This window comes from Triturus cristatus, chromosome 9 (assembly GCF_964204655.1).
Source record: "Triturus cristatus chromosome 9, aTriCri1.1, whole genome shotgun sequence".
NCBI lineage: Eukaryota > Metazoa > Chordata > Amphibia > Caudata > Salamandridae > Triturus > Triturus cristatus.
The window spans coordinates 1,227,826,734-1,227,846,428 of NC_140592.1; the positions used below are offsets into that span (position 1 = coordinate 1,227,826,734).

Below are 19,695 nucleotides of genomic sequence, written 5' to 3' on the forward strand. Positions count from 1 at the left end.
AAGACTTCGAGCCCGACAAGCGATGATGGTGGCTGTGGCTCCGCGACCGGTCCTTGGACCTCCTCCTGGACCGGAACCGTGAGCAGCGCGGAGCCGAGTGCCAAAGCTCGAGTAGCTTACGGGACCGCTCCCGCCTAGCCTTCGAGGTCAAGGCCTGACAATCGGGGCACGACTCCGCGTCATGGTCGGCCCCCAGGCAGTAAAGGCACCGGCGATGGTGGTCCGTCACCGACATCAGTCGATGACAGGAGTCACAGGAAACCCAGGCATCCTACCGGCACCAGAGTCGAGTCGACAGAAGACCAAAAAGAGTCAAAAAAGTTTAGTCAAAAATTGACTAAGGGGTAAGCTCTTCCCGGATCGGCGCTGTCTGGCGCGGAAAAAAGAAGAACTGACGTCAGCGCGCGAGGGCGGCGTCTAAGTACTCCGACGACATTCCGGCGCACGACGCCAACGACGGACGTGGAGCCGCAGACGACGCCTAGCGACGCGCAAGGGGTATTGCTACAAAAATCTTTCCGGATCCAGCCTGACGCCTGGGGATATTCTACGGTGAGGAATCTAACTAACGTGTTTCTTTCAGATATGAGAAATTACCAAATTACACCATTCCGTCACTTCACATAGTTATATGCCAATCACGTTAAAAGTTTAACGTGACATCCCCAATTTGAGCTCACAGTTTACAGTAAATGCACCAGAACAGAACACAAATGCCTGTTGTTTAAAGAACTTCTGTTTTTTTGCAGTATTTTTTTTTTTAGAACAAAGTGCATTCTTGTGTCAAAAACGGACGTGAGGACGATAATCGCATTAAAATATTGTGTAAAATGACGGATTCCTATTTCGCTAATATAATTTTGCCATAATTATGTAAAAGCAGATTATGCAAATAGTACACACTTCTAGCTATGTTTAACACGAAACTGCTATTGTAATGTTATTAGGTAGCATTTTAGTTTAAAGAGTCAATAAAGGTTTTCTCAATGACCGCACACTAAATGTTGATGGCATGTTCATTGTTGAAGGAGCCAGTGTCGGAGACAGAGGCACTTGCAATTGTACGTCATTGCTTTGACTACCATTATTTTTACATATTAGTACTTACCTGCCATCTCTTCATTGCCATTAAATTGCCTCATCCCTTACATTAATAGTAATATTAGTCTGACTCCATCTTTGCGACCTACTATCACTTCAATCTCTCAAGGCCTCAAAACATTGATTTCTACCTTCTCACCTTCTACACTAACTCTACCCACAACACTAACGCACGTGTTACATATTTAATTGTAATATTATTCATTTATAGAATTTTAATCAAATTAAAATTGAAAAACCTAACTCTCTGAAGTATTGAATGTTGTGGTTCGATACTGGAATAGCATGGACATAATATCACATGAGAAAAATGACATGTCCTCAAACTAGCTTATTGCCACTTTGGAGTAAACAATGTAAAGTGTACAACGGAATGATATATTTGTAAGTGAGATTTAGAACACAATATTTTTGTAACATGATATCTTAGTGAGCAGTATTTTTACTAATTAACTTAAACTAGATTAAAATACAAATGGGAACCCTAAGTGTTATAAGCATACCATGTTTAATCATACTAATACTAATCAAAACCCTAATTAATATTAACTATGAAATTATATTACAATGACAAATTAAATTACAATAAAAGACCTGAACCCTTTCCCTACCTATAAAACGTGTTAATGGCTTACTTATTTACGGGCTAGCAGGTTGGAACAGTGAGTTAATTGCTTACTGCGGAAACAAGTGGTGATCTCCAGTTCGCATGCCAGAACCCTCGCAAGATAGGTGTAGCCTACCATCCTTCCATAGGTCAGTAAATTGAGTACCATTACATTTGGTAATAGTAACACCTGATACTCATCACACTTATAAAAACGCAAAATGTGGCCTGAAGCAACGTACAAAACTCGTATCATTTATTGCATATTTATTACATACATTAACATTATTAGTAATTAAATATAATGCAATTTGGAAAAGATAGGAAACCATAAATGCAGTTTCAAGTATCATTAAATATAGTATTGAAGGAAATTAAGAAGGATAGCCTTTTAAACTCCAGATTTTGGTATCTTAGAATGGAATTAATTGTATGTCTCTGGCTGATGCAGAATTGTGAAATCAGCTCCTTCTCTCTTTATGTACCAAGTCAATGCAAATAAAGTTCAGAAAGAGAGCGAAAACCTGGTTGTATGCATTGTAATAATTTGACTGCAGACCTGTCTGGGATTCACCACATCCTGTAGCCATTTTAAGGCCCCAGGACAGATAGAATCTAAGGACTACCCTTCAATACTGTGCAATGCAATGTCTTTACAAAGCCAAGAGACTCGTAGAGAGTGAATGTTGAACTCTGCAAATGAGCAAAGATAAATAAATAGCATTGCTTTGCACGACTCCTACTTGCACAAAACCATGCATGCACAGAAACAGATCAGGAGGACGGGCCTTCTCTTACATCGCTCCTAAAGTGTATAACCACCATCAGAGCCTTGTCCTCTCTTCTTGAATTCTGCAAGAAGCTGAAGACCTGGCTTTTCAATTAACTAACCTACCATAGGCAGGGCTAGGAACACACACCTGCTCAACAGAAGGGTACCCTCGCAGTTGATAGTGTGCTTTACATATACACATAACGTAACATAATTTAGATGATAAAAAATAAACATCCTTGTTCTAGTAGTAGAAACTATTTTTATTTTATTCCCTTAGTTTTATATAACACGAACTTGACCCGAAGGTATCAGGTATCAGAGCGCTTTACATGAGCACCAGTTGTGTTACAGAAGGACACATTCATTTTTGTTAGGCACAGGGAGATTAAGTGATCTGCCCAAAATAACAGGATGCTGAGCGCCACTGCCGAGACTCGAACCCGGTTCCCCAGATTTGAGATCGACCACCATTGCCATTAGGCTACATCCTCTCCTCTTTGATGAGTGGTGCAGCTAATATGGTCTCAGTGAGAGGTTTGAGGTAGAAGGCAGTCAAAATCCACCTACTTGCTCAGTGGAAAGGGATAAAGAATCTCCCCATGTACCTATTCACTGAGCTGTGTCAAAGTTTGCAGAGGTGACATCATCTAACTGGCCAGGGTCCTGACTCTAACCCCTAGTCTTTCAAAGACGCCAGTCATTCAGTGTATTTCTCACGCTACTGATAGACCTCTACCTCCTAATTGAGTAAATTCCAAGGCATGAGTGTAGACTGTTGATGAGGCCAGAAGCACCTACCTGCTGAATGCCATAGGTCCATCCTTGCTTAATTCTGTCCTTGGCCCACACATTGTGGGCATTTTCGGCCAGCTTGTCAACTAGAACTTCTTGCGCCGGTGACAGTTTCACTTCGGTTAGGTTTAGCGGCGCAGGTTTATAGCCATTGGACATCACGTAGCTGTTAGAAAACATCACAGGGGTAAAGAATTTAAAGTACAAGAACTATCACTGAACAAACGTACTTCCAACACCTTCCGTACTGTTGCGTGTACTGGAGTAGGAATAGTAAATAATACTATTTCTAAGTCCAGCGCACCCATACTGCAATTCGTTGCAATGACTTGCGATGTAAATGCATCCTGTACTAACAACGCAGTTGTTGTAACAACTGCGTTGTAAAAGCACGCGATGTAATACATCACGTAGTAATGTGCTATATTCGTGGTACAGGATACCGTCTATAGCAGTCTATTCTGAGCTTGAGGAACATGTGTCCCACACCTGCTGTGATTCAGCATCAAAGTCGATGGTAATGTACTGCGACCTGAGGGATCATGTGCCTCACCCCTGCTGTGGTGCAGGATCCCTTACTCTACATATGTAATAGGGGTCCACAACAATGTGTTCAACTCCTGCTGTGGTGCAGGAACCCATACTATACTAGAGGTCCTTAAGCATGTGCCCCACATGCACTAAGGTGCAGGACCCCTTGCTCTACTAATGTAACAGATGTCCTTGATCATGTGCCGCGCCCCTGCTATGGTGCAGAATCCCATACTTTCCGTATGTACTAGGGGGTTACTAGATCATATGTCCCACTCGGACTGTGGTGTAGGGCCCCTAGCTATGTGTATGTGCCAGGAACAATGGGATCATATGCCCCCCGACTGAAGCTGAACCCTTGTCATTTTACGGTAGTAACTCTCCTGAATCGCGTCCCTACCCCTTGCTATCCATCCATATTAATGTATTGGGACCAACAAGAATCATTGTGCTCAGTGGGTGCTGTGGTGTAAGAACAATCACTACATACATCTGAATATATCTCATATATGTTTCTTACTTTTTCTTTAGACTACATATGTTTACATTCTTGACTCTCTTAGGTTTTGGGTTTCAACCACACCATTTACTGGTTGCCTAGTACTTCACAAGACAATCTCCAACTGGTGTTTATTTTTTCTAAATACAATAACCAAAGGTAAACACAATATTCCAGATGTTTCCTCCAGGATTGGCCAAGATATTCTTCTTGCCTAGCATGAGGCCTCCAGAACTGAACACCATGGTCCATATGTGACCTGTAAAACCTTCAGACCTGGACACAATATCAAGAGGTCAACCATGACACTGAACACACAACTGCATATGTGACCACAGGAAGTTGACCCAACAATTCAGATGTTGGATCTCAGGGACTAAATAGAATACTCCAGATAAAACCGCCCCAGTCATGTGGACAACAGTAACACAACTTGGTTAAGACCCCTCCCAGTGCACACAAGCCTTTGGCTATAGTAGACAGCATTTCAACTACAGATGTACATAGCATACATAAGAAACAGACATACTTTTTAGGTAGCTTGACTTTCTTTAAATCTTCTTCAGCCGTCAGGTTCAAGTGTACAATGTGGCACCCGAGGGCTAGCAGAGTCCTGAGAAGGAAACACAGGAAATGTGAGCAGGGTAAATGGTATTATGAAGCTTGCAGTCACAAACATAGTTCATCTCTCTACTCTCGAGTGGAGCAGTTACAAAGGATGGCAAAGGGAGTGGCTTAAGGTTGCTTGGTGGCTCCATATCACCATGGATAGCTTACTCCAGTCTAATTATTACTTCTACAAACCATTGCCATGTAGAACGCTGAGGTAAACCAAGCCCAGGGTTGGAAATGTTGTCTCTGGTGACATGGAGACAACTGGCAAACTTACATTTGTTCGCATGAGGGGAAAGCATGCCATTTTTAGGTTGAGCATCCCATACAGCGCTAGCTGTCTAGTTGTAAAAGATCTGCTGGCAGTTTATCAAGAACTTACAGTGGGCCTAATTCCCCCCCATTGCTTACCATTGGTTGGCGTTATTGTCACTTTTATTTGCTTGCGTCTCATTCAATGGTTTGCGTTGTCCATTGTGTGTTTGTTCCTCCCTTAGAACATAGCCTATTCACTTGTGTCCTTTCACCGCTCTCCTTTAGTAATCTATGTTTTTCTTTTTGCTTAAGCAGTTCACAACAGTGCATGTGTTTTCCAGCTGCCCCCCTCTATACTGCTTTTTTTCATCCGTGTGCCCTTCCTTCCCTGTGCTGCTCTTTCTTGTTTCTTTTTGCTTAAGCACTCTCCGAGTACTGATGCATCATTCCGCTGGTGTGCACATGCGTTCTGGCAGGTGCACGTCAGTGAAACGATGTGACCGCCACAGCACCAAAAAGCAGTGGGCAAAACCAATGCTTGCTTGATTTCTAGAGGTGTGACTCATTGACTGGAGTAGAAGAAGCAGACTTCAGATATACACTTGGTTAAAACAAGAACGACGAGGTAACAGTACTCCCTACCTAATACAGTGAGTAAATAGAGGTGGAATAAAATTGCCTGTCGGAGTACTATGTTCCTCAATGTTTGAACGTAAGAGATCTTAAAAACTAGCCTCACAGCCGCCGCTAAATATAGCCACCCTCATAACATGCTTTAGGTTTTGCAGAATGACTGTCTCTGAGGGACAGACAGAAGGTTCAATGTGAGTCTTACATTTCTCTTGTGAGGTGGTATTATTCGTAGCACGGCCGCCTCATTCCATGTCATTGTGGCAGCGCATTTCCAGTCAGTATCTTTGCACTATAGATAACTGCTATCAGGTTAGTTATTCAAATTAGGCCATTTGTACAAACCAGGACTACAATACCCAGAATACACCAAGTGGTCAAAGTCCCAGGTCTAGAAACACGATGTTCTGATGGTATGGACTAAGGTGCCATCCTCTGGTTACCCCCATCCCACCACAAACAAGGCAGTCAGTCAGTTTGTTGACAGGCCACTCTTTCAAACAAGTATTTGCAAAGCAATAGGTCTTGCAATTGCGAGATTTTTAGCTATAGGCATTGTAAAGACATTGCCCTTTATTTACGTGTTAGAAAAAACCTGCAATAATAAAAGGCATTGGCATTTACAATACCAATAGGTCAAAGTTTCTAAAATGTGAGACCTATTGCATTGAAAATGCTTTTATGTTTACAAGCGTCCCATGCTGCGCTTTCACATTAATAGATGCCATGCCCCTTTCTTTATGCGAGCCGTGTCTAAAGAAAGATCTGCGGCCGCTATTTAAGTGAAAGCGCGGTATAGGGCGCTTTTACTCAAGTGTCTGCAGTAGGAGAAACTCATATAAGAAAATAGTGCTTACAGACATATAAGACATACTGTGTAACAACAGAAGTAAAAGGGCCAGTCCTCATGGGAGGTCACAAATGAAGACATGGTGGTACTAAGGAGGGACTAACAAGCCTATTGACGAAGCCTGCATTTATGAAAGACAATGACACAAGCCAATGACAAATATGGACGGAAAGTGTGCAGGGCTTCAAGTCCATACTGCAATACAGCATGGCTCGCAGAGCAGCGCATGCGCTGCCCAGGCTCGACCTAAAAAGCCAGGGTTTGGACAGAGCCAACAACTTGCCAGAAGCAAGAGTGAGATTGACTCTTCCCATGCAATACTGGTCTTCCAGTCTCCGAACTATTGGATAATGCCTTGATTTCCCTGTGGGCCAGACGTCCCATGCTATTTTTATTTCGTAGATTAACTAGTTAAAGCTGCGCTTTGCTGCCGATGGGCTTTATTATCATGTGCAATACTTTCAGGCAGGCCTGGCTTTTTAGCGAACTAATTGTTTTGTTTTGTTTTTAATTGTTTTTATTGACAGTATGCATTATACAAATATGGTAAAACGAAGCAGTTCAAACCTGTCTGTCATTTCCTGTTTTTGTTCATAATAAACCAACCGTATAACCTGTGGCTATCAGCACTGCAGCAAAACATACATTTAAATCGAGCAAGATTATCGTGTTTACATCATAATGGAATGACAATGGTGCAGTGACATAAACATGTTAATTTACAGAGTCAGATGCTGTGGTAGTGTCCCGTGAGAGGAGATATTGGATCAAGGGACCCCAAATGTCCTAGGGTCTAGATACAGTGGGCAGTTCCTCAGCATATCGGACCAGGGTCTCTTGACAGTACACTAGATCCTTCCACCATTGTGTAGTCGTGGGGCAGACACAGCTCTCCCAGCATATAGCCATGCGGTGTTTAGCAAGTAGGAGCGCTATGTTAACCAGTCGTCGACTCGCTCCCTTCAGGGTTGGGATGATGCCTAGTAGGCAGGCGTGTAGGGTGCATTCTATAGTGAGGCCCGTGATATCATTTTGCATATTTATCACAGCTACCCAAAATTCTGCCACTTTATGACATTCCCACGCCAGGTGCCAGAAATTCGCCCCAGGGGTATTGCAGCGTTTGCATCTATCGTGGTCTCTAAGACCACACTTGTGTAGCTTGGCTGGTGTGTGGTAGACTTGGTGCAAATATTTGAGGTGGATTAGTCTGAGATTGCTGTTGGATGTGAGCATGGTAGTCGTTTGGCAGCAGTATTCCCATTCGTTTTGTGTGAGTGGTGGGTATTCCTTGTCATTAGACTCTTAAATGACTCTTAGCTGAGGGTGATGGAACATCGTCCCTCGACACTCGGTAGAGTTTAGTCACTAATTTACGTCTTGCGGAGCAAGTGAGTAGTGTATGCAGCGCTTGAAGCGTCGGGGGTTCCTCTGGGAGCGTGGGATAGTGTGCCTGTATGTCCTTCCGAAGCCTGTGAATAGTGAAGATGAACAGAGGGGTCTGATTTTGTATATAGTCAAGGTCCTCTTTCCATATGAATCTGCCGTTAACAAACCGATCCTGCATCTTGTCTATACCTGCTCGGGCGAGGGTGCGTATCGTGCCCGTCTCGTGCGTGACTGAGGTCCCATCATGGTGTGCTAGCGGGAGTAGTGGGGAGTATATGGGAAGTTTACCCGCTCTGCGACCCAGTGCCTGCCAAGCGGCAACAGTGGAGTCTACTGGATTGATCTCTGCGCGGGGGGTGCCCCGGCATGTGTGGGTCAGGATGGATCGCAGTGGGACAGGATGTGCATCCCCGTTCTCCACAGCAACATGTGGAACATAGTCATGAGTACGGTACCAATAGTAGGCATACTGAGCCTGTGCGCAGAGATAATATAAATATATATCCGGCACATTAAAACCACCTCTTTTGTAGTCAAGTAGGAGTTGCAAGACTTACTTGGGCCTGTTTACCTCCCCAAATCAGTTTAATTACAAGTATACGTATCGTTTTAAACAAAGTCGAGGGTAGCGATATGGGGATGGTGCTGAAGAAATATAGGAGTTTAGGTAGGATGACCATTTTTACCAGCTCCATGCGGTCTGCTAGCGATAATGGCAGGCGTATCCATCTGTCCACTTGTTGCTCCAGTTTTGTGCAGGCGGTCCCATAGTTTGCACGATTTACGACATCTGGGTCTCTATGTACCCAGACTCCCAGGTATTTCACCGGCTCTGTCGACCACAGCAGAGGGAACTCTAGCTCATGAGGAGATGTGCTAGTGGTGAGCGGGACAACCACCGACTTGGACTAATTAATGGTAAGGCCAGAAAACCGACCAAAGCGAATATATTCCCTAAGCACTGGTGATAAAAAGGTATGTGGTTCTCGAATAAATAACAACATGTCGTCTGTATAGAGAGATATACTCACAGGGTGGTGGACAAATTGCAGCGCTGACGCCCTGTGTCGCTGACGAATGATAAAAGCGAGATGCTCCAGTGCTATCGCGAATATAAGCGGCGACAGGGGGCAGCCCGGTCGCATTCCCTCAGCAGATGCGCACAGGATTAGAGGTAATTCCGGCTATGCGGACTCGTGCCGAGGAGGCAGCATACAGCAATCGAATCCAATTGAGAAACAGCGGTGGAAAGCCCATGCGTTCGAGGATGCGAAATAGATAGCTCCATTCTACAGAGTCGAAGGCTTTGGCAGCGTCAAGCATCACCGCCACCGCCGCAGCCCCGGATCAAGGATGTGATACATCGCAAACAAGGTGCGGAGGTTATGAGCTGTAGATCTCTCGGGTATGAAGCCGGACTGATCCGGTAAGACCAGAAGGGGCATCAGTGGCGTGAGTCTGGTGGCCAGTATTTTCGCCAGCAGTTTTGCATCTATATTTATAAGTGAGAGGGGGCGATAGGAATTGCAGCGGTTTGGTGGTTTGTCTTTTTTAAGCAAGATTATGATGAGTGCCTCACGTAGGGTTGCAGGGAGTGAGCCAGCGTTGTACGCCTCCGCGTACATTTCAAGGAGATGGGGCATTAGCTCCTCCGCAAACTCCTTGTAAAAATGAAGCCATCAGGGCCTGGAGCTTTTTTATTTGGTAGGGATTTTATCACCATTTTAATATCGTCCTCTGTGATGGGTTGACAAAGGTATTCTCTGTGTGAATCCGAGAGCCATGCTAAGGCAATATCCGATAGATAGTTGTCAAGTTCTGCAGTCGGTGCACTAGTGTGTGATGCATATATGTCCGTGTACGCTGCCGTGAACTGATCCACTATGTCCCCGTGGAGTAATGTTCTGCCCCAGTGTCATCTGTAATGTTAACAATGGTATGTGCAGTTTCTCTGGCTTTAATCTTTAAAGCTAAGGCATGGCCTGGTCTTCCCCCCTCCCCATATGCGCGGGCAACCTGGCGCTTGGATAGATACCCAACTTCATCTTCCGCTGATGAATTATATGTGGTGATGTGTTCCTTGATTTTGGGTAGAAGAGTCAGGGTGGGGGATTGGTCATATTCCCGCTCAAGGTCTTGCAGTGTTCGTTCAGTCCGGGAAATCTGTCCACGAATGTCTTTCAGGATGCGAGCAGTCATGCCAATGCACACCCCCCTGGATTGTGGCCTTGAAAACTTCCCATAGGGTGCCCATGCTATTCACCGTACCTTTGTTATCTGCAAAGTATTGTGTTATTGCCTCTTGTATGGTGTGTGTGAAGAGACAATCAAGTAGTGCCTCGCTGCGAAGCCGCCACATGAATTGTCGGGAAGAGGTTTGCGGGATATGGAGTTCAAGTCTAACAGGGTTATGGTCCGACACTGTCCTAAGGAGCACCTCCACGTCTGTCACCCAAGTTTGCGGGATATGGAGTTCAAGTCTAACAGGGTTATGGTCCGACACTGTCCTAGGGAGCACCTCCACGTCTGTCACCCAGGTGGCACTGGCATCGCTTATTAGCCAGTAATCCAGACGGGACCAGCTGACGTGGGCTGTGGAGACATGTGTTGCCGACAGTGAGTGTGGGTTCCTCAGGCGCCACACATCCGATAGTGAAAGCTCCACCATGCCTGCCCTGATAACTCCTGCAGATTTGGGAGCGTGCCCCGCCATCCCACTCGACTTGTCTTTCCGTAGATCCAGGTGTGTATTCAGGTCTCCCCCCCATAAGATGGTGGCTTCCTGCCAGTCCCGCAATATAGACAATATGTGCTCATAGAATTTCGGGTCCTCTACATTAGGGCCATATACATTCACCAGTGTAATGAGGGACCCCGCAAGCTTGCCATGTGTGATGGCGTACCTGCCAGCATTATCTGTGCAACTTTTGATCAGTGTGTAGGGTAGGTTCCTCTTTATGAGGGTAAGAACCCCTCTTGCATACAATGAGTATGAAGAGGCCTGTCTATAGCCCGCCCATCTGTTCCCCACGTGCGCCGCTGTCGCGTGTCAGGTATGTTTCTTGGAGAAATGCAATATTGACATTATGTCGATCCAGGTATGCTAGTGTCTGCCATATCTTTTTTGGTGTATTGAGGCCACACACGTTCCATGTCAGACACACAAGTTTTTCATGTGAGATCTCGCCCTTGTGCGTGCAACATATGATAAGTACTGCAAAGAATTCCCACCATAACATAGTATGTTATGCAATTTAAACGGTTGGTATATTTCAGCCACAGCAACCCAACCCGTCCACCCCTCACCCACTCCGTCCCCCCACCCACTTCAGCAACCCCAACCTGCCAAAGCCATCTCCATCCTCCCCTGACCCTTAAAACAAAAACATCCCATTTCTCCAATGGGGAACAACCACGGGTGGCGCAGGAGCACCAAGTCCTTTCCGGTGTGAAAGGGAAGTGATTGGAGTAAAGTGATTCAACTACCCATCCTTATCAGCATCTAAACATTACACATCAGAGTTCACTATATGAGCGACTATAAACAACATTGAAAACAGTGAGAGCTTAGCTGCATCTTGCATCAACAGCCTCGTCCATCGCTGTGTACCCAAGGCAGAATCGCTCTCAGCAGTAAGCGTTGGCATGCCAGTGTTCATGCAGTTACATCATTCCGCCGTGCTCGTCGACCCTGTTGCACTAACATCTTCTTCCGGATTGGGAGGGGTCTTGGTCTTGCGTTTCAATGTTTTAGCATAGGCCATTGCATTTTTAGGTGTGGCGAAGATTCTGGAACTGCCATTTACTTCTACGCCTAGCCGGGCAGGGTAGAGCATGGCATAGGTCACTTTTTCGACCAACAATAGTTTCTTCCCTGGTAGAAATTCTTTACGCGCTGCTAGTACAGCGGCAGTGAAATCTGGATAAAAGGCCAGAGTGTTGCCCTCATGAATAATCGTCCCTTTATCCCTGGCTATGCGGAGAATGGTGTCCCGGTCTCTATAATTGAGGAGTCGCACAATGATAGGGCGCGGGGGCGATCCTGGTGGTTGCCTAGCGGTGAGGGAACGATATGCACGCTCCACGATTAGCACAGGTGATAGATTTTCGACACCGAAGATCGTCTTCAGCAGAGACTCCAAGAACAGCTCGAGACGGCCCGTGTTCGTAGAGTCAGGCAGTACCGTAATGCGCAGGTTGTTGTGCCTCAATTGTGCCTCGAGGTCTTCGTTCTTGACCTGTATCACCTCAAGCACCTTCTCCATGGACGTTGTCCTAGTGGTCACTTGTTGTAGGCCGTCCTCGGCCTCAGAGATACTTGTCTCCGCCTCGCCCAGATGTAGTGCATGTTTATCCAATTTGGTAGACATGTAATCCATTCTCAGGTTGAGGTGATCTATCTTGCCATCAATGCTCTGTTTTTTCAATGGCAGCCAAGCTGTCTGTGGGGTTGTCAAGTTCAGAACCCGAGGTGGCGTGCAGTCGCGTCTAGCTGGATTTTCTAGGCTCGAACGTGAGCCAGGGCTGCCCACGATCCGTTTTGCCCATCGTGTTTTCTGGTCGCGTATATTCTGGTTGGACCACGTGTGTGTGGAGACAGGGAGGGTGTGGTGTGTCGCAAGGGTCCCTGTAGGCCAGTGAAACAGGTGCGGCTCGTCGGGATAGCGTGGTCTCTAGTGTCGCACCAGGGAAGTCGTATATAGCACTGTAAAGATATTACAGGATGAGGGGTAGTGAGTCCACCATCATGGCAGCACCACCACCAGACACTGCGCCTCGTACAGTATTGTCAGTTGGCGAGGCAATTGGGGCTATAGCTTGGCGCACTAGGAGGGTTGCGGCGCACAGAGGGCCCAGTCTCAACAGCGATTGTTTTCTGTCACCTTGTAGGGGCGTTGCAGTGGCTCCGCTGTGTAGAGGCTCAATGGGGGATTGTGTCCCGCTGCGCCGGCAGCCCGCCGCTCAGAGTGGGTCCAGGCCTCTCCGCCCCAACGTCAGGCATGCACCCGGCGAGGGCACCACGCCTCTCACTCACTGAGCAGGGTACGCAGGACTTCGTGGTCTGTAGCGACCGGCCTCTTGTCGCGCTTCCACCCACAGTCCTCCACGCCAGAAGGGCCCCCAGTCTGCGGCGAGATCTCAGCAGCGGTCGCGCTAGGCTTGGTGTGCAGGGTCCGGGCGCCAGGGAAACGCCGAATCAGGCCACCACCCGCCCCACGGACCCCATGTGTCCGGCGTCGGGGGTAAGGGCTCTCCGCAGATGGGCCAGCCGCGCAGTTCACAACTGGTACAGCGGCCCGCACTCACCAGCAAGCGCAGTCTCTGAGGTCCGCCAAGGCGGTCAGCCCCGCACAGCGATCCCTGTGCCTCAGCAGTCCTGCAGGTATCGGCGCGGCCATTTTGTAAGGCCAGGCCGCAGAGAGATGATGTAGCAGTAGCCTCCACACCCTCTGTAATTCCGTCTGTTCCTGCAGCTGAAGGATGGCGGAGGTGTATCTGAAAATCGCCAGTTAGGGGAAATTGTCGGGCAGGAATTACAGGATAATGGCAGGATAATTACTCCGATCGGCAGAGCTGCTCTAGAGCGTGGCCATCTTGCCAGGCGTCCTCTAGCGCCCCCCCTTTTAGCGAACGAATTGTGTTATGGGTTTTGTATCTTCACTGATTCCATTATGCAAGTATGATTATGAAGAAAGATGTCGCTGATGATGTCAGGTGGGCACGGCTGCTAGGTAGACTCAAGCACGGCTGTAACATAGGCCATTTCTGGGACCCGCTCTGCTGGTTTATTTTTTTTATTCATAGCTGCCAAATTTTCTAGGTCCATGTGTGTTGAGTTATAATGAAATACACGAGACTTCAAGGGCCAGATGTACAACCCTACTAAATTGCGACTTGCAATTTGCACTCGATTGCGAGTCGCAAATTGTGAGTCGCAATTTACTATGTACAACAGTGTCAGAGACACTGATTGCGATTCCCAATGGGGTCGCAAAATGCAGGGCTAATGAATATTAATGAGTCACTCGCATTTTGCGACCCTATTGGGAATGGTTGGCCCTCCCAGGGATGGTGGCCCCATGGGCTCAGCAGACCACCATGTCTGGGACTGATTTTAAATAAAGCAGCTTTTTTTTCAAAATGCAGCCTGTTTTCCTTAAAGGAAAACGGGATGCATTTCAAAAAATGAAATGTTTTCATTTCATTTTTTAAGGGCAGGCAGTGGTCCCCGAGACCACTGCCTGCCCTTAAAAATATTTTCGCATGCATTTGCAAAGGGGAAGGGGTCCCCTGGGTACCTCTTTCCATTTTCTTGAAGTAGGTGGTAATTTGCAAGTGTTTTGCGACCGCAATTGCTTGGCAAAACATTCATACATGGCTCATGAGTCGCTATTAGGAAGGGAACGCCCCTAATTGATTAGCGAGTCTCAAAATAGGTTTTGTACATGGGCCCAAGGTTTTTAGCGTGCGCAAAAGGGTCTAAAACCCATTTGCGCACGCTGCAAACTGTTGTACATCTGGCACCAAGTCCCAAAATTTAAAGAAAAATCCTGGAATGGAGCAGCTAGTGATGCATGGACCTGGGAAACTTGGCAGGGCAGTTTGTAATGTCGGACCACGCATTACAGTTTGCACAGCGGCCCAGTCATTTTGCTTTACACCACTGGGCCCTTGGCATGTGTGACAAACTCAGCAGCTTTTCAGACAACAGCAGTGTCCATTGTCGGATTTTGAAGCTCATGTTTAAGATGTGAAAGCGAACTTGTCAAGTTCAACTTGCAAGTGTAAAAACGCATATTGAGGTGGCCTAAAAGCCACACTGGTAGAAGGTGTCACATTTGCTAGGGGGCCATGCATGGGCCACTTGCTCAGAATTCTCAGCAGTACAGGTTTGGGTACATTCGGCTCTCCCTGCTCATCCTTTATCTTTCCACACTAAACTTTAAAGAAAGAGGAAGCAAGGGGCCAATTTACTAATACCTGTTCACAAACCTGGAAGTGCAAATTCCACACCAACTAGTTTGTAAATAGTCATGCAATTTGCTATGCGACTTGTGTTCTAAGATTTTGTATTGTAAATTATCCATTTATTTGCAAAGTGGCCTGTCTAATGAACGTACATGAGGCTGTTTGTAATTTGCATCTCACTGTGATTAGCTGCAAACACAGATATGGTGGTCTGCAAGAGGCGGCAACCTCTGTCTCTGCTTTTATATTTCGAAAAGGAGAAAAACATTTAACAGCCAGTTTCCATTAAAGGGACAAGTTCTGCTTAACAAAATGAGAGCCACTCTTCTTTGACAATCAGATACCACCACAATTGCTGATCTGATCAATGGTTATCAACCAGAATTGAGGTTACAAACCACTGATACATGTGATTGTGAATCACAATTAGGAAGGAACGCCCGTTTCGTGCTATTCATAATTGCGATATGAAATCAGTCTCAAAAACATTTTAGTGAATCTGAAAAGTATTTCTGAGTTGCCAAAGAGTTTTTGTACATCCTAAAAGAATCTTTTGTGGTCACAACCAGGGCCGGACTCGCCGTAGCAGGCAAAGGGTGTTTCCCCGGGAGGCTAAAAGGGTGGGGGCTGGTTTTGCAGTGGTGGGGACTGGTTTTGTTACTGGGGGCCGGTTTTACAGGTTTGCAGTTTTGCGGTTCCCAGTCCGGCCCTGGTCACAAACACGGTGGTTTTTGAAGTTACCTAGTTATGGACCACAAAAGTGTTTGGTACATCGGGCCCTAAGTCCCCAAGCGAGAAGGGAAGGGTGAAAATCAATTTGAACCTTCAACCTGTTTAAGTTTTAACACTTTAGAGGTGTTTGATGCACACTTGTGAAGCACAAACCTACCTACAAAGCAAAGGAGCTGGGAGCACTGTACTGTGACCGAAACGAATCCTGCCTCCTGATCCTCCTCGACCTTTCTTCCGCATTCGACACTATTAATCATGACAACCTCCTTGCCATTTTGAAAAATAGGATGGGCTTCTCTGGTCAGGTGCTACAATAGTTCTCGTCCTTCCTTCACCACAGATCTCAAAGAGTCAAGGCAAATCACTCTCTCTCCCAGGCCACTCCAGTTCTCATGGGGGATCCCCAAGGGTCCGCCCTATCTCCTATCCTCTTCAACCTGTTCTTGGAACCTTTAGCTAACTCATTAAACTCCACTAACATTCTCTTTCATATGTATGCGGACGATACGCAACTCTATTTGAAAATCTCTTCCCCGGAAAACATCATCTCACTCAACACTACCCTAGCATCTACCCAAAGCTGGTTAACGGAGAACCATCTCCTGCTCAACACCTCCAAAACCGAATTCCTGCTCATCTCCCCTCCCAACCACATCCCCAAGCTAGACATGTGGCTGAGTCACCTCACTGCCTTCAACTGCACTCCTCTCATCATAGACTCAGCCAAATCGCTCGGAGTCACCATGGACAAGCACCTAAATATGAAAAGTCATATCAGCAATGCGTGTAAGGGAGCAAACCACTTGATGAGGACACTCAGAAATATCAAACCTTTCCTTCCACAAAATGATTTCAAGCAGGTGGTCCAAGCGCTTGTCTTGCCGAGGCTGGACTACGGCAGCGCTACCCTCTGTGGCCTTCCCAAATACACCCTGGCTCCACTAAGGGCATCACTGAACACAGCGGCTAGACTTGTTACAGGCACCAAATGAAATGAGCACATATCCCCAGTCCTAAAATCTCTTAAATGGTTGCCCTACGAAGCACGAATTCAGTTAAAGATTGCTGTTCTGGTGCACAAAGCCCTTCACTTCAATACTCCCAGGTACCTTGTGCAAAAACTTGAGCTATCTTGTGGTGCAAGAGCCACAAGAAGCGCCAATACTTTCCTCTTGAAAACACTCATCCTTAGCAAAAAGAGAACTTGTCAAAGAGGCTTCTCCGGCGCTGCCCCAAAGATATAGAACTCTCTTCCACCGGAAGTACGCAGAATCTCCTCAACGACGGCGTTCAAATTGGAAGCCAAAAGATTCCTTATGAATAAATTCTTACCCTAATTGGGCTAGGCTCATATGCTCGAAGACACTGTTTTGCTACGTCCATTGTACCATCTTTTGTTACTGCTCCTCGTTATCGCTTACAGTGACCTCCTTGTTTTATTGTATTACCCTCCAAGGTGCAATTGTCCTGGAATCTGTGATTTATCCTGTTTTTTCGTTTTTTTTACCCCTACTTGATGACATTTGTGTATTTATGTCCATCCTTCCATTCTATTGTAAAGCGCTCTGATATCCCTCGGGATCTTGTTCGCGCTATATAAAACTTTATAAATAAATAAATAAATAAATACATAAAGGGGGTACAAGCCAAGGGTATTGGCAGGGCAATGGTGAAAGTTGGGAAATGCCGCAGAAAAGGGAGAGAGACGTGGAGAAGTGAGAGGAAGGTGCCTAGATGTTTATTTTATTTTTTGGAGGATATTAAAATAATATATTGAGTGGCTCTGAACAAGTAGTGAATATTTACAGAAATACATATATTCTTGTTTTTAGTCAATCTTTTCTCTAAAAAAAAGTCTGAATTTCAGATTGTGACTGGAGCTATGGAGTAACATATTTTAATTTAGGCTGACATTCTACAATTTTTAAAACAAATGTTGCTACTTCTCTAATTAAAAGGCAGCAACAAACACGTTCTACCAGTGACTTCTAATTACCATGTCAGCAGGACACACCATGTCTCCTGCTCAGGGCTTTTACTTGCCACCCTAAGGCGTTCTGGTGGTTAAAATTCGGTTTTGTCAAACGGAACCAATGATTTGCCACAAAAGAGTTCATGGGCATGAAGCGACCTGGAAACCTGAGTTCTGTCAGGCAAAGGACAAAGATTAGAAATCTGATGCCCAGCAGACATGGAGCGATCTGGAAACCTCAGTTCCGCTCAGTTAGGATTACCCGCCATTGACTAGAATCACATTTTAATTAAAGCAGTGTGAAATTTGTCATGTTCAGCGAATTTGAAACTCTACTGAATAATACAATGAATAATAATAACAAGGCGAAGATTGAGTTTAGTAAGCAAAATGTATAACACATGTAAAATCTAATCCTAAAACAACCAGCCTTTGTAGATCAAAATGGTTCATATTTAGATGAAATAACTTCAAAGGCAAAGCACAGTCACAGGTAAAAAGAAAATAAAATGACAATATGAGAGAATATACATATGGTTGGATCTAGGAGGCGCTGAAGCTTCAACTCCTCCTTCCAGCTTTCCCCAGTCACACCGTCACTGGCGCATCACCGGCTGCGCTGAGCGGCAAATACCCACGGTGGCGGGAATAATCAGCCACCCGCGCAGGCACAGCCATAGAGCCATCTCTTGCCCGTTCCGCTGCTTTTGACACTAATTGCTGTGGACACCAGCGGCTTCGATGCTCCATCGAAGCAATTTACATTTGGAAGATCTCATCAAGAGTGCTGACGTATGCCTAGGAGTGAAATGCGGCAAGGCCACAAAAACAAGACATCAAGCATCGAAGCTAAAAGGCAGCACTCACTTGAGGGTTTCAGTGGACATTTGGAGGTTATAATTCTTTTCAGTTTCGGGTAATTTGGAGAACTCCACGAGACAGGGGTGTTGCCTTTTGTTGTCGTCCCGGACCTGAGGGATAACAGCAAAGGAGATATTGTTAATAGATTATACACCTGTGTACACAGACTAAGATCTCTATACTGCAAAAATAGACAGTTTGAACCTTTCGGTAATATACACTTAAATTCATAGTAGCAGAAAATGACCGCTCATAGCATCTAATCTGCATGTTTACCTACCCACTGCAGCACCTAGAGTTTAGACATCATCTCCATATTTACTCCAACCACTGTCTGTCTTGTGTGTCCAAGTCCAAACAAAGACACTAAACAGCAACATACGCTTCATTCCCACAACAAGCGCCTCTTAGTGAACCAACATGCCATGGCGCCCTTTCCAGTAACCAAATCCAAATCCTCAAATTTGGACATCTGGAAGAATGCCCCCTATCCTCCCTGAATCAAAACTCCTGCACTGCATATCCTTATGCAGTTTTCCGGTTCCCCTTACTTCGATGTTCCACTCCATACTTATTTTCAGCATATCATCTCCATCTATCAATAACAACCTTAAAGCTCACCACTCCACATTCAGATGCACAGCGAAACTGTTATCGGATCAATTCATGCCCACAATCAATCTTTCGCACAAAAACCAATCTTAACGCCCCATGTGTCCTACCCACCGCCCACCTGGGCACACTAGTCTCCACATCTGTAGATATCTCTCTCTCTCCTGCAGCACGAGGGCATACAGCCAAGCAGATTTCCCAAATCAGATATGAAGACGAATATTGAGGCAGATCTGAATCTGCCTGGCACCGTCCTTTTTGAACACTGACCGAATATCTCTCAAAATGGCCCAAATCGCCTATCACAAAGTTCCTATTGAAAAACAATTTCTATCCAACTAATCCAAGAAAACTATGTATCAGGTTAGCAAACCTTCTCAGACAAACCATAACTTACTTTGTTCCAAAATCCAAATCGTACCACACAGGCCCTTCAGTCAACATCCAACCTTCCTAATATCTATGCTTCTATCTCAACAAATTGGTTACGACCAAAGTGGAAGACATC

At 45.7% G+C, this 19,695-nt stretch overlaps 1 protein-coding gene across 4 annotated transcripts in view; it reads right to left on the bottom strand.

The window, feature by feature from the left end:
- RYR3 (ryanodine receptor 3) overlaps positions 1 to 19,695 on the bottom strand; it is a 2,047,168-nt gene that overhangs the window by 1,273,422 nt on the left and 754,051 nt on the right. For all 4 annotated transcript variants that reach the window (XM_085627314.1, XM_085627313.1, XM_085627312.1 and 1 more), the window contains 3 exons: positions 18,582 to 18,685; positions 4,835 to 4,918; positions 3,282 to 3,441 (listed from right to left, as the gene is read on the bottom strand). In XM_085627314.1, the coding sequence (XP_085483440.1) occupies positions 3,282 to 3,441; positions 4,835 to 4,918; positions 18,582 to 18,685 (348 nt within the window). The remainder of the gene's footprint in view (positions 1 to 3,281; positions 3,442 to 4,834; positions 4,919 to 18,581; positions 18,686 to 19,695) is intronic.